Here is a 15647-nt window from a genome sequence, read left to right as displayed (position 1 = left end):
TATGTTTCAAACAGAGATGGTGATATAGCGGCAAAAGTTACGGTTTGCAAAAAAATCTGCATGCAATGTAGACAACAGCATGCAATTTAAAGTATATACTGCGCTTGAACTTAAACATAGCTATCATGCAACAAACAGTTTTTTGGTCACTGTATAGTAAAGTAAAGCTAAAGATAACTATTACAACTCATTACCTGTGAGTTAATTGTGTCCTGCAGGGTTTAAGTTGTACATAATTGTAGACTAAACGTGTGTGCTTTCAGGATATTTTAGTGAAGTACCTGCAGAATGAGTCTTTATGGTGGATGACAGCAGCTCGTGTGTTATTATCCTCTGCTAATAACAGAGAACGATCTGTGCTACACATACACACACATACCTGTGAGCACCCCTCCTAACTGCACACACGTTTAGACGCACACAGACACACACTGTGATTGTCTATGGCAGACGGTCACCACAGTGATGCCCCGATATAAACATACACAAGATAAAATAGCGTCATTGTTCGAGATTTCGTCCTCGTGCGGTCAAGTTTAGTCAGTTTTGGAAAATGCCCTCTAGAAGGTCTGAGCGTTTAAATGGTCATCATCATGACATCATCAAAGGCGTTCCCTTTGAACATCTGTTATTGAGATTTTTTTTTAACATTATCAGAACATCACCAAGATATTTCATCTCCCTATAGGAACTATGGAATTGTTTAAACATGTCTCGCACTTAACATGGGACCTGTAGTAACTCTCTTCTGCCTATTTGTTTTTGGGGTCAAAGGTGACTTCTTTTGAAATTCAGTTTCTTAAACAAGCAGGTTTAAGAGCTTTTCAATTCATCTGATTGAAATTCCATGCCTTGTTTTTCATAGATGGGACAGAATTCAGCTCCTGTAAACTTGTGTGTCTGTGAAGGACAAAATGTTCACTGCTTCCCCTGACCTTTAACCACACATAAAAAGCTTTCTCACTGAAAGTAAAGCAGGTATCTGCAGTAACTCCAAATAAATGATTCATCCTTTAGGGAACTGTCAATTCATCTGAAAACTGGATGCTGATGTGCTTGATTCAAGCCCATAAGCGCATCTTGAACATTGGAGAAAAACATTCAGGACTATATGTATGTATGTATATTAACCCTTATGGGTTGTTGAGGCCATTTTTGTTTTTTTATGTCTTAATTGGGCCACAACTTTCTCTGTGTTTCAGCAAATGGAATGATTTTTGGTGACAAATCTTATATTGCAGGGCTCCAGACTGCCACCAAATGGTGAATTTTACATCCAGTCGCACATGTGTGAGCAGTAAATTTGACCTTTTTTTGTGATGTGACACTGAATTTGAAACAGCACATTGTACTTTCTGCATCTATAATCAAAGTATTTATTAGCAATACAGTGGAAATTAGTAGAAGAAATTTAAATATTTGGTTAGCATGTTGATTTATGGTGTGAACCCCTAAATTTTCTGGTTGTGCCTCTAAAATTTTCAGTTGGGGGCCACTGTGCTCCTAGGAGAAAAAAGTTAGTCTGGAGCCCTGTATTGACACATATTTTTCAAAAACTCAACAATATACCGTGGGCAAATTTACTACCCTTTCGGGTTGTTCGAGTACAAAAAAGCCACTAAATTAAACGTCTGTAAAAATGTATCAGTTTAACATTTTTTCCCACATTTTTTTTCATAAATCTGTTTATCACCCTCAGTACTGATCATAACTACCAAATGCTTAAAAAAATTTCCATGATTTAACTCTTTAATTGCCAAGTTCATAAGTTGTGTCACTAATTTAATGACAAAAACACACAGATTTTCAATATAAAATGTGATTTTGGACTGTATTTTTTTACCTTTTTCACAGTCTTGGGCTTGGTAAAAACATTGGCTTTGATGCATTTTTAGTTTTTGTGCAGCATCAGTTTTAATTTTTTTTCTCCCTAATTGGTTGTTCGTGGGTGTTTTTGCCCCATTGACTTCCATTATAATGACATTTTTTGATTGCAAAGCCATGACACCATATAATCATGCATTCTTGATTGTTGGTATTTTTTCCCTCTGCTAAGAGGTAAAATTTGTCATTTTTACTGTTGATCACCATGTGGCACCATTAACCCTTTAGTAGACCTGTGCATTTTTTATGATTTGCATCAGTTATTTCTCTTTAAATGCATCAGAACATTGTTCTTTAAAGGGGATATTTCACAAGACTTTTTTAAGATGTCAAATAAATCTTTGGTGTCCCCAGGGTACATATGTGAATTTCAGCTCAAAATACCATATAGATATTTTATTATAACATCTTAAAATTGACACTTTGTAGGTGTGAGCTTAAAAGGTGTCTCTTTAAAATGTAAATGAGCTGATCTATGCATTAAATGTCCGTGTCGTGGTTGTATAGTGCAGATTAAGGGGCGGTACTATCCCCTTCTGACATCACAAGGGGTGCCAAATTCCAATGACCTATTTCTTCACATGCTTGCAGAGAATGGTTTACCAAAACTAAGTTACTGGGTTGATCTTTTTCACATTTTCTAAGGTGATAAAAGCACTGGGGACCCAATCATCGAAAATGATTTTCATGATATGACCCCTTTAAGAAAAAACACTCAGATATAATGCCAGCATCTGATAAAGCACACATGGGCACACATGCTGACACACAAAACCACCCACAATTGTATATACACTACAATGGCTGCCATATATAGAGGAAGACTCCTACCATTGGCCCAAGATCTCCTTTTTGTCCAGGTGGCCCAATCAGACCCGAAACGAATGTTGGATCTGCCTCCAAGCTCTGGAAATCCTCTAAAGATGGAGGAGTCACAGACTGGGTGGTAAACCTTGATGTTGCTGGTGTGACATTAGACGTTTTTGGTTTGTTGGGACCGATTTTTGGGGATGGCAAATTTTTCTGGAGTTTGTTTGGGGCGACGGTTGTGAATAGTGTGGATTTGGGCGTTGACAGGGTTATTTTGTGCTTGTTTGGGGCAATGGTAGTTTTCAGGGTTGGCGTTGTGGTGTGGGGCGTGGGTTTGGGTTGAAGTGGCTTTTTGGTTGGTGGTGGTGAGGGTCTTTTGGAGGCGTGTGGATCCAGTTTAAGAATGACGTTTTGTTTCTTGTCAGGTTTGCCAGATGGAGAAGATGTTTTATTGGTTGGGTTAATTTTGGTGTTTACTTGCAACGTAGACTTTGGTTTGTTCATCGTGGGTTTCACGGCTGTCGGCTTTGCAGTTGTGGGTTTGACGGGCTTCGTAGGCGCAGGTGTTTTTAAACTTCCGGGTCTGGATGTCGGTCTGGCGATGGTGGGCTTTGGTACGGAAGACTTTGTCGTAGTTTTTCCCGGAGTGGGTTTGGGTTCACTTTGTTTAGTGGGGGAAGGCAAGACCTTTGCAGGCTTTGAGGCAGTTGGGTTGGGGCTTTTGGGTGTCCTGAGTGTAGGTTTGGGGGTGACGGAATTTAAATTTTTCAAAGATAAAGGAGGTCCTGTTTGTATCAAGGAAAGGGATGGAGGTGTTGCAGAGAAGGGCTTAGATCTTAACCCTTGTACACCGTCACTCACTTTAACAGCAGAAGACCCTCCTGGCCCCACACTTATGGACGTCCAAATTAAACTAGTGGGAGTGGGTGTGAAAGTGCGATTAGGCGATATCGTTTGAGCCAATAGTGGTGGGGCATGTCTGGGTGGAAGAGGAACGATAGCAGGGGCGGGCGCCGGCCTATACGTATCGTTTTCTCTGCACTGCCGGCGAATGGCACTGCAGAAATTCTGCTGCGCCTGTGCTGAGGGCACCACGTCAAACTGGCAAACCGCCCCCTCGAAGGGTACTGCCCCCGGGAGCAAAGCGCTGCTACCACCCAAGCGGAACGTTCCGCGGGGATTCAGGCGTTCTGGAAGTACGGAGAGTTTTTGCGTAACTCCCTTGTCGCTCTCTGAGCAGGGAGAACGTAAGGTCACCGACAGCCCATTTAGAACGAAAGCTAGATGGTGCCAGCGTCCGTCGTGGAGGTCATAAGGGAAAGTGGCCACATTCCCAGGCCCGGCGTGAAGCTTTAGCTTGCCCGGCGAAATTTCCAGCCCCAGCTGAATCCGATTCCCGGACAGAACGGAGAAGAGGAAGGCTGAGTTCAAACGGTGGGATCGGACGCTCAGGACTATAGTGTAGTTCCGAAAGAGTTCCGATGGGAACACGGTGCGCGTCGCCTTGGTAACTCGTGCCCCCGTTGTGAGGATGACGCCAGAGCGGAGGGAGATAACACCAGCTGGAACGGCACGAGAACCCAGCTCGGAGCGCAGAGCCAAACGCTGCAACACGTCCACATCTGCGACATAAACACCAAAAAAGTCTAAGTTATTATTATTTAAAATGCTGGTGCCAGTAACACATTGAGATAAATAATTCAATATCTGACTAGTCTATTAAATGACCATCATGCTTTTTTAATCATTATTAAAAAAATGATCTTCTCTTATTTCGGTTACAATGATGCATTTGCTGCAGTTTATACTCAAGGTTTGCGTCTTCCCATTACATCATTCAAATCTGTTTTATACCATATGTGTTCAATTCCACCATGAACCAAACATCCTTTGAGACTGTAGGCAACTATTGAACTAAGAAAGCCTATGTTTAATGCCAAGACTCTTCAGTGCCAAGACGTGTCTTTTAACAAGGAAAATGTAGAGAAATCGCATGTATATGTGCGTATGCGTTCATTATTGGCTTCATAATGCCGGGGCAGAGCCAAAAGAATGAGAGCAGCCCCAAAAACTCCTTCATTCACACCGAACCCGACGGGACAGTCTCTGAACGATAAATTTGCACATAAAACTGGGATAAGAAAAGATCCTTGAAATCCAGCTTCCAAGACAGCATACTAACTGTCAAAGAAGCTCTAGGAACAGATTTATGCATTTATAGTTTTCTCCAAAGCGATTTGCAGTGCATTTATCTATCAATATGTGTGGGAATCGAACCCATGACCTTTGCACTGCTAATGCAATGCAGCCATTTGCCATTTTTGCATGATACATGCAATGCTGTCAGCTTAACACGCAATTATTTATAAAGCAACCCCAGTGAGCATTGCACTCATAATGTGATGTCTATTTTATGCTTGATTATTGTGTCAGCGTGCCATATTTGAAGGAAAATGAGCTAATGTATATATAAACTACTTTTTATTCTGTTACATGCTATGTAAAACCATGTCAGGATGAGCAGCATCTTTGCTTTGGATCACTAGATTTACAATAATCTTGTTCCCAGACATTTTTGCGTGTTTGACTGTCAAGACATCGACATGAATCAGCAGTCAAAAGGGAATATGATGTCATTTTCTATTAAACTCACATTCATTCATATAACAAGGGTTGGAGTAAAAGTGTGCTTCAAATAAAGGAAAGTCCTTGAAACTTAAGTGATGGTTTGGCAGAGAAGTAGGTGATAAATAAGAAAGGAAACCTGAGCATGTGTGGTTAAGTTATAGACAGGGGGCATGTAAGTTTATAAGTACATGAAACTTAATTACAAAATAATTCAGAGGCCTGAATGCATTAAACAAATATTGTCCATTCATACGTACGAAACACAGACACGAATATATAAATGAATCTTTAAGTGTCTTACCTTCAAAGAGTTCTTGAGTGAAACCAAAAGAAGTACAGTAAAGTAGAAAGCACAGAAGAAGAGCTCTCCTGAAAACACACAGAAAAACCAAGAGTTACTCGCACGGATCTTGACTGTTTTGGGGCAAAAAAAGTAAAATGGTGAATCAGGCTTTTACATAACAGAAGCCACTTGTCAAAACATCATCATTACAATAAAGGTCCACATCTCAGGCTTTTAGCGCTGGCTTTAACCCAAACTAGTGGAAAGTTTTGCTGGCAGAAGCGTCTTTCGGTAGCATCTGGATTGAACCATCAAACCAGCGTATGATGCTGCATGGTTAAAGTCATTAGCGGTGTTTACAGTGAATAAGAGAGTGCCATGCATTTTCAGTTCTTCTGTTTGGAAAGCGCTCAAAACAAACCAATAAAAGCAGAGAGCTAAATTACTCATTATTTCATACGCTGTAGGCAAAATAGTTTTCCAATTTGAGTAATTTATGAATGTAATTTATCATGCTTATGAAAACTTAATAGCATGAATTATAAAGATTATCCAGTGTACTAGGATCCCTCTTTATAAGAAATATATTTGATGGCTACCTACAGCAGTTTAAGCTTAGCAAAAAAATGTGCCGTAAACTCAGCAATCCGAAGTTAAAGGGATAGCTCACCAAAACAAATAAAACACTGTCATCGTTCACTCAGCCACAAGTTGTTCAAAACTAATAATAAAAAAATGTCAGATCTGGGGCACCATTCACTTCCATACTTTATTTATTCCTATAATGGAGGTCAATGGTGCCTCAAATATGCTTGTTACAAATATTCTTTAAAATATCTTCCTTTGTATTTAGCAGAACAAAGAAATGTATACAAGTTTGAAACATCTTGAGGATATAAAGGATGTTTATTTTCATTCTATCCATTTAAGGTAAGGAGTTAGGGTTCATCTTAAAGGGACAGCTCACCAAAACAAATTGAAAATAACTTACTCCCCCTTAAGTTGTTTCAAATGTCTTTGTTCTCCTGAATACAAATGAAGATGTGAAGATGTTTAGAAAAATGTTAATAACCAAACAGATCTTGGGCACCATTCACTTCCATACTTCATTTATTCCTACAACGAAGGACAATGGTGCCCCAGATCTGCTTGTTACAAATATTCTTTAAAATATCTACATTTGTATTTAGCAGAACAAAGAAATGTATACAACTTGAGGGTGAGAATGATGACAGAATTAAAAACTTTCTGTGAACTATCCCTTTAAGGTAAGGAGTTTATTTAAATCCTTCATCTTAAAGGGACAGCTCACCAAAAAATTTTACCTGTCATCATTTTCTCTCCCTTAACTTTTTCCAAATTTCTTTGTTTCTTCTGAATACAAATGAAGATATTTTGAAAAATGTTAATAACAAACAGATCTGGGGCACTATTTACTTCCACAGTATTATTTATTCTTACAATGGAGGTCAATGGTGCCCCAAATCTGCTTGTTACAAATATTCTTTTAAATATCTCCCTTTGTATTTAACAGAACAAAGAAATACAACTTGAGGGTGAGAATGATGACAGAATTAAAAACTTTCTGTGAACTATCCCTTAAAGTAAAGGGTTTATTCAAATCCTTCATCTTAAAGGGACAGCTCACAAAAAAAAAAAAACTGTCATCATTTTCTCACCCTCACGTTGTCCCACATTACTTTGTTCTCCTGAAAACAAATGAAGATATTTGGAAAAATGTAAATATGCAAAGAGATCTGGGGCACCGTTCACTTCCATAGTATTATTTATTCGTACAATGGAGGTCAATGGTGCTCCAGATCTGCTTGGTTGCAAATATTCTTTTAAATATCTCCCTTTGTATTTAACAGAACAAAGAAATGTATACAACTTGAGGGTGAGAATGATGACATAATGTTAATTTTCTGTGAACTATCCCTTAAAGGTAAGGAGTTTATTCAAATCCTTTATCTTAAACGAATAGCTCATCAAAAAATTTAACTCTCACCATTTTCTCTCCCTTAAGCTGTTTCAAATTTCTTTATTCCCCTGAATACAAATGAAGATATTTTGTAAAATGTTAACAACCAAACAGATCTGGGGCACCATTCACTCCCATAGTATTATTTATTCTTACAATGGAGGTCAATAATGCCCCAGATCTGCTTGTTTATGAAAATTATTTTAAATATCTCCCTTTGTGTTTAACAGAACAAAAAAAAAATGTATACAGCTTGAGGGTGAGAATGATGTCAAAATTAAAAACTTTCAGTGAACTATCCCTTTAAGGTTAAGAGTTTATTCAAAACTCAATCATAAATACAACACAAACAGTGCTTGCCTTAGAAAACACCACTAATAATACTAAAAACTGTTCAAACTCATATGTGAGGGTACCACAGAGAAACAACAGAGGAGCTTTTTGTCAGACTGACCCTGTTGAACTGTGAACCCTAACCTTTGATTTCACATGCACATGAAGGTGGAAGTAGATCTCAATTATGATTGGCAGTGTAGACAGAGCGCCCTGAACCCCCGCTGCTTATGCAGACATGTTTGTCTGTGTGTCTTTGTCTCGCAGCTGTTTTAATCATTACCTGGTGACCACAAAACACACACATCTACACACCACACACACACACACAGACTCCCTCAGGATTCGCATACCTGAGTCGGGAAGTGAGGTATCTCACCACAGACCTCTTTAACCACCAATCAGAATGCCAGAAACCCGGGCCAGCCTGACCTCAGAGTTACTAAGTTACCGTAAACAGATGAGTAAGAAACATTGTGTGTGTGTGTGTCTCTGCTGAATGTGCGTCTTTTCCTGTTGTGTGTCTGTGTGTCAGCAGAAGGTGAATCATAACTGTGTCAAGCATCTCTCGGGTCTCCTAAACAGCATGCGATTCAATATTTCGGTGTGCTATGTGAAGGACATTGTAGAGTTGCAAAAATAAACACAGACAGGGTGATCGTCTTGTTTATTATTTTGTGATAATGACTAGCTGAGTGTTTATATTTTACACTTATTCAAAAATCTTAAGTTTATTCGATTAAATATGTATTAGTTAAACGTGTATCAGTTACATTTTACGCTTTTATCCAAAAGGACTTACAGTGCATTGCAAGTTATAGAACCCATGACCTTTTGCGCTGCTAATGCAATGCTCTAGAGCTATACAGGAGTGAATTGTTTATGTAGTATCAATAAAACACTTTTATTTGCAGCTGAAAGCAAAATCAAATAAGCCAATTTATTTATTAAACACACATGCAGAGGTTTATGAATGATAAGCATCTCCAGAGTTTTGGGATATGCATGCTATTGCTAATACGCTACAAGGATGCTGTAATACAAAAAATATCCGAAAACCACTTGCACATTGTGATATATTTATTGTAGTTGTGCACTTAAATTATCCCAAAAGTTCCTAATGCTTTGTAAAATCCTGTTTTAAACAATGTCTTGTTTCTTGTCTCCCTTGTAATTGTCGACCTTTTAGTGACTTAATATCCACGTTATCCTCTGTTTTCAGTTTTAGAAACTGTAGGCAACACCAGTGGACAAACACGGAAGTGCCGGTTAAACAGCATCTAATACGCAGCTGTTGTGCCATGCAGCTAATTCATTACAATTGCATAAAATAATGTATTCAAATGAACAGGTAATAAATCATTAATTCATTAACCCATCTATGAATATTACGTCTCTGGATAGGGAAAACAACGTCTCCCATAATTCCACTCTCCTTTGTTATTGGGAAATAGCGACCTCTAGTGGTGAAAATCTACATATTGTGGCTTTAACTGTTCATATCAGAAAATAGATGAGAAATCAAATAAAGCAGAATGAAATGAAAAATCAAAGAAAGCAAATGTGAATGTTTCTTGTTACTTCGTTATACCAAAGTGAGCTAACCAAACTTTTGGTAACATCCGCAACTAAAAAAACTTTTGGTAAAAATGCACCAGTAATTATTTTACTCATATTACTTCAGGCATTATACTACTTAGCTATATATACAAACAAGACAAGCCATGGTATGTCCTCATTTAGACAGCTCAGTAAATGTCTGTGTTTAAAATAGTGTATTCAGCTCTCAGGTCTCCTCTTCCTAGCACCTGCGCAGTCATTTACTGTGGAATGTCCTCAATGGCAGCCACCACACACAGCCACATACAAATGTGCAAACTCACACACTATGTACACAGATGACTAAAAAGACCCATGCGTACAACAATCCTTCTCTCTCTTTCTCTCTATTTAGTACTGGGGCGGTGGAAAATTCCTTCCGTTCGGCACACACTGATGGACATTGATGAGGAAGAACATTACCCTTTCCTTGTAACTTCTTCCCACTCTCTCTTTATCTCTCTCAGTCTCTCACTAACTTAGATGACTTTGTATATTTGTATGCAATCTGATAAACGCATAAAGACAGGTGTTTAAAAACACCAAACCATTTCCCAAACAGAGCCTACTAAATATTTTTCCCTAACTGGCCTAAATTTAGAGCATTGTAAAGCGCATCCTGGCGGACAGATGAGGAAGCGCAAGGTATCCGGTTACGCGCTGCTTACAGTTTTAAACAGAGCATCTGCATCAGAAAACAAACAGACCAGACCGCACACGAGCCTTAAACCAGAAGAACTATTAAAATGCATTTAAAACTGATAGTTGTCGGTCAATACAACAATCCAGCTGTGCTATAAAACACAATATAAAAAACGCAAAACACCTGTACTCAAGCTTCTGTGTTTAGATATCAATGCGCGTATTAATTTAAATGACAGGTACTGTATCGGAAGCTAATAATCATTTTAATAAAATTAAGATTGTTGTTTTAAAAAAGGTGCATAATTCTTACTAAGATAACATTCACATTTGCTATCCATAAAATGAACTTTTAGGAGAGTAGTTTATGCCTGAATAAAACCAGTAAATAATTTCGTAAACATTAAACAAAAACCTCCCTGCAAGGTTACAAACTGGCTCCCCACCAAAAAACAAACAGGAACCATACAGTGACAAGATTACATCTAGCAGCTCTTTCCCGGCTTCTTAAAACTGAACGGGTTCATTCATTCATTCATTCGTGACGCATCCGCGCGCACACCGAACATCACAGAGCCGCGGTTGAGGGTGTGAGCAACGGTAGCTTTGTTTATTTAGCGTCACTGTGCGGTTTTTACTGTGATCCTCAGCGGCAAACACACACGTACAAACGCACACTGAAACTCTTTGAACGGACGCGTCCGAGAATGTCATGTTTCCACGAGCGCACCGCCGCCACGGACCTGAATACGCAAGTGAATGAATACGCAACTGTCACGAACCTGAAGCGCGTTTTCTAGCACACAGGACGCCTTCATGTGTTTGAAAACCTCGGAGCGCAGTGTAGTGGAACAGAATACCGGCGCGTATTTTCCAAACACGGCGTGGAAACTGTAGCTTCATGTTAGAGCATTGCGTTTGCAACGCAAAGGTCATGGGTTCGATACCAGGGAACTCACTGATATAAAATGTATGAATTAAATGCACTTTAAGTTGGATAAAAGCATCTGGCAAATGAATACAACTAAAAAAAGAAAAGCAAAACGCGACACAACAGCCAAATGTATTGGATGTGTACCTAAAATAGCAATTAAGAAACGCAAGGGAAACTGAGCACAAGAATGCGTCCTGTGCTTGTTTAGCCATACAAACAATAACCTGCCTGCAAAACCCTTGGGTTTTACATAAAAATAGTCTGGGGTTAAAACTCTAAAACGCATTCAATCTATACCCATTTTATCAATGAATGCGTTATCTTGGAATCGAACCCATGACCTTGGTCTGACAGTTGAGCTACAGAAACTCATGAACATGAGTTTATTGCGCGTAATGATGCTGGAAAGGTTATAATGCCGCCTTTAGTGCCTCTTTCTCTCGGTACACCTGGAGCCTTTCAGTTCAGGTTCTGTTCAGTTCTGAAATCTGGCCAAGCAACACACAGGTACCGCGGTGCGCCCTTAACAAGCGCCCATTCACCCGGCACCAACACAACCAACCCAGTGCGCCCTGCGCAAACATCCAGTAACCAAGCGCTCTTTGTCTCGGATAACGGTGCCCGACCTGCGCTACCCATCAGGACCCACCTGGTGCAGTAAAAACTGAAACTTACTTTGCTACGAGACGAGAGGTTCTGCGGTCTCTCCTTCGGGTCGCTAAATTCATTTGTATTCATTTGTCCCGGCGTTCAAAATCCGGATCCGTTAATCTCTGCGTGACTGCGTCGCTGCCCGAGAGCGCGAGCCGTCGTCTCGTGCATCGGATAAACCGTGTTGCGGAATGAACGCGATTCCCTGCCGGTCTGTTGCGCGAGACCACCATAAATCCCTCCTGTGGCGCAACGGGAATAATCCGCGGGCGATTCTGTCCGGTCCTGCCCGGGTGCTGTAGGCATTTAGAAGGAGCCGGCTTGGCAGAAGCTGATGGGGCTACTGGATGTTTGGTGCTTGGGGGGTTTGAGGAGTCAGGAGTGGATGTTTCATACTTTTTCCTTTTTTAAATAGCAGTTTGTAGAGCAGCTGCAGCGAGCGCTACGCCACGGCGGGTGTCAGGGTACATGGCGGAGCGCAGTAGCCGTGCGTAACGCCCACTGTGGGAGGGCGCACCGGTTCGGGGGATCTTCAGATCCAGCCAAGGTTAGGCTACCCGATGGGCTTTTCACACTTCAAATTGTTATGATTAAGGGAATCCCGGGTCATCTTGTATTTAACATTTTGAAACGGTTTCAACCCTTTCTCTCCATACACTTATATGGAATATGTTGAATATTTATCAAAATCATGTCAAATTTAAACATACATTGTCCTTTAGATCTTATAAATCCTCATAATTAAAATGAGCTAAGAACAAGGTTATGTTTTTTGTGCCTTCTAAAAGTCCAATGTCTTGGCTCATACCTGCGGAGATCAGCAGATCTCAGAAACACAGAAACACGCTATGTGCAAAGTGAATTAGGCATGGAAAATCACCCGTTGATCACAGCAAACATTTGAGAAGGAGAAAATAACTTCTTTGAGTTTCTCTATGGCCTGTTCAGAGTAGAAACCGGTCTGAAATCTTACAGAGTAAAACATTTCCTTTAATTATGTGCACTTTGGACACTTAACCGGCGCTTAAGCCTGACAATTCACCATGGATATTTAGCAGTGTGAATTTAGAGCATATTTAACTTGCTGTAAAACACAGATTCTGATCTAAATATGGCCAACACACCCGCAACCAGCCAGGCCAGCACACGTCCCACCCTGTAAACTGGAGTGTATTTAAGTGTACATTTTCGACTTGAGGGTACCACACACACCCGCACACATACTGTATAAGCACACAAACACACACAGCAGGCCATCAGCAAGAGTGTGTTTTCCCCTCCATCAATCATTTGGCATTCTTTCATCTTCCTGTTTGGTGTCAGTATCAGTTTAGCTTTGGGTTGTTTATTCATCATGCGAACACTACGGACACAGGCAGAGGTGAAGCCACATGCCCGGGTACATAAACTCTAAATATGAAGATTTACTGCCACACGGAATCTCTGTCTCACAAACACAGACATGAAAGCTGTAAACACAGACTAGCAGAGTTTATCAGTGCATATAAGATCAATAAAATATTTATTACATTAAAATGGACTAATTTATTTTTATAATACTTGTTCATATATTGTGCAGCAGGCTTATTCATCAGGCCATGTTTTCAAAAAGGGCACCTATTGTCCAAATCACATTTTTACATATCCTTTGGTGTGTAAGTGTATATTAGTTCATGTTAGCGATATGCAAAAGGTACAAATCCCAAAGTAAACGATGATGCGAGTTATCGACTCCAACGTAAATCTTCTTCTTGGACTAAAACAAACACACAGATTGTAGGCAACAGTTTACTTCCTGGAATTGGTGATATAGACAAGACCGACATTATCATAATTCCTCCCGTTTCAGACTCAGTCTGTAAGTTAACTCCTGTTAGCATTGCCTTGTGAGCGAATCTTTCAAACGTAGTAAGGCTGATGTCAGAGGTATTCAGGCCAATCACAATGTACAGATTAGCTGGCCAATCAGGGACACACTGTTAAGGGGGTCGCACTCCACCCACGCAGCTCAGTGCCGCGCCATTCAAAAAAAAATTGAACACATTATTTTCTATGAGTATACGCACACCGGCGCCGCCCAGCTTTGACTCAAAAAGTTGCTCAAATCCCTGTCACGCCACACAGCGCCACTCACATAGTTTAACATTAAATAACATCATATTTGTCCTAAATCATTAATGATTAACATTGGCTGTTAACGTATATAATAATAATAATAATAATAATTAGTTACATTTATATAGCGCTTTTCCAGTGCTCAAAGCGCTTTACATATGAATGTCATATTTTGCATTTTGAAGTAGACGCTATCTGACGAAGCTCGCACTATTTAATGTGCACTTCCGGTTTACGGCGGTGTGCGACCCCCTTTAGACTTTTAGTGTATATATGCGGTAACTGCCCCAATAAAGTACCATTACTGTACATGTTTTTTACAGTATGATGCCTTTACCGCAGTTCCATTTTACAGTATATTACCCTTACTGTAACCTAGTTTTAAAAAATATATTGCCTTGAAGGGGAATCAAACCTGGGTAGCCCATGTCGTAGGTCCGTAACACTACCACAGTGCCACAGAGTCACTTAATAAAGTTACTTGCTACACTCCTAAAGTAGCCTCTTCTGTCACTCTCCCGACACTCCGAGGAGCGAAATCTTGGCGTCACTAGTGTTTTGAAGTCTTGAGGTCAAATTCAAATCTCACGGTCTATCTACAATTCTCAATAAATTATTTACACTGCTGAAAAACAATTCACATTTTGAATTTTGCTTCACTGCTAAAAGCATAACAAATAAAATGTATTTCATTTCATAGATATATTTTATTTTTTCATTTTATATACTTTATAACATTGTTTTATTCAACTACAGTAGCACTACTGCTGTTGTTTTACAGCAGTCTACCGCAAATTCAAAACATACAGTAAATCACTGTATATTAAATGTTAATACCCATAATGCAATGCATATTACAGTAATGAACTGGAAAAGAAAATGATGGTATTTTACTGGGCATTTTGTGGTAAGTAACTGTAGAAATTACAGTTAAGTCTAACAGTGCAGTTAGGTATAAAATCTGTGCGTATCAGGTAAATGTACCGTTATGATTGGTTTTGTGGTATAGGGTCACATATAGTAGTTTAGAAAAATGCGACCCTGCCTATAAAAACCCAGCTTATGTCTTTTTTAAATTTACTTTGATTTAAATCATACTACATAATGTAAAAATTGTTCTGTGAAAATATAACATTGATATTTCTAATATTGGGCGAGTAAGGTCATTGACGCTCCAAATCTTATCATTAGATTATTAGAATTTAGCATAGATTTCACATACGGTCATTAATTTAATAAATAAATGTTAGAATATGATGAAATGTTTTTGAGGTCCTGACAGTGTTTCAAGGGATCTTTAACAATGAATTCCTAATGCATAACCCGGTATAGGTTTACTTACACACACACACACACACACACACACACACACACACACACACACACACACACACACACACACACACACACACACACACACACACACACACACACACACACACACACACACACACACACAGACACACGCACACACACACACACAGACACACGCACACGCACACACACACTACTGTTATTAAACTCTTCTTCTGTTACCGTAAAGAAATCCACATGCTCGGTTTAAGCAAACATAGCATGTGTGATTTAACAAAACAGATTATTTAACTGAAATGATGCATAAAAGCATTCTTCCGTTTGGCCTCTTTTTGTGCTTTTGTCTATCTATACAGTATTGTTGCTTTTCTATTTAAAAGTTATTTCTGCTTATGAATGTTATTCCTGCTTTAGAGAATGCTACAGTCATGCCACACATTTGGCTGATTTTTCCTGCTAATCCCCTTTATGAA

The 15647-nt window shown here is 39.4% G+C and overlaps 1 protein-coding gene across 1 annotated transcript in view; it reads right to left on the bottom strand.

Moving 5' to 3' along the window:
* Window positions 1–12185, bottom strand: part of col27a1a (collagen, type XXVII, alpha 1a) — a 62852-nt gene extending 50667 nt beyond the window's left edge. Inside the window, exons 1-3 of the mRNA XM_065243715.2 lie at window positions 11770–12185; window positions 5624–5691; window positions 2716–4316 (exon numbers count right to left, since the gene is read on the bottom strand). Coding sequence (XP_065099787.1) covers window positions 2716–4316; window positions 5624–5691; window positions 11770–11822 — 1722 coding nt within the window. The 5' untranslated portion in view covers window positions 11823–12185. The remainder of the gene's footprint in view (window positions 1–2715; window positions 4317–5623; window positions 5692–11769) is intronic.
* Window positions 12186–15647: the final 3462 nt, after the last annotated feature.

The sequence above is a fragment of the Paramisgurnus dabryanus genome, chromosome 18 (assembly GCF_030506205.2).
Source record: "Paramisgurnus dabryanus chromosome 18, PD_genome_1.1, whole genome shotgun sequence".
Lineage (NCBI taxonomy): Eukaryota > Metazoa > Chordata > Actinopteri > Cypriniformes > Cobitidae > Paramisgurnus > Paramisgurnus dabryanus.
The sequence above is the reverse complement of the archived record's forward strand: the minus strand, read 5'-3'. Positions and strand labels throughout refer to the sequence as shown.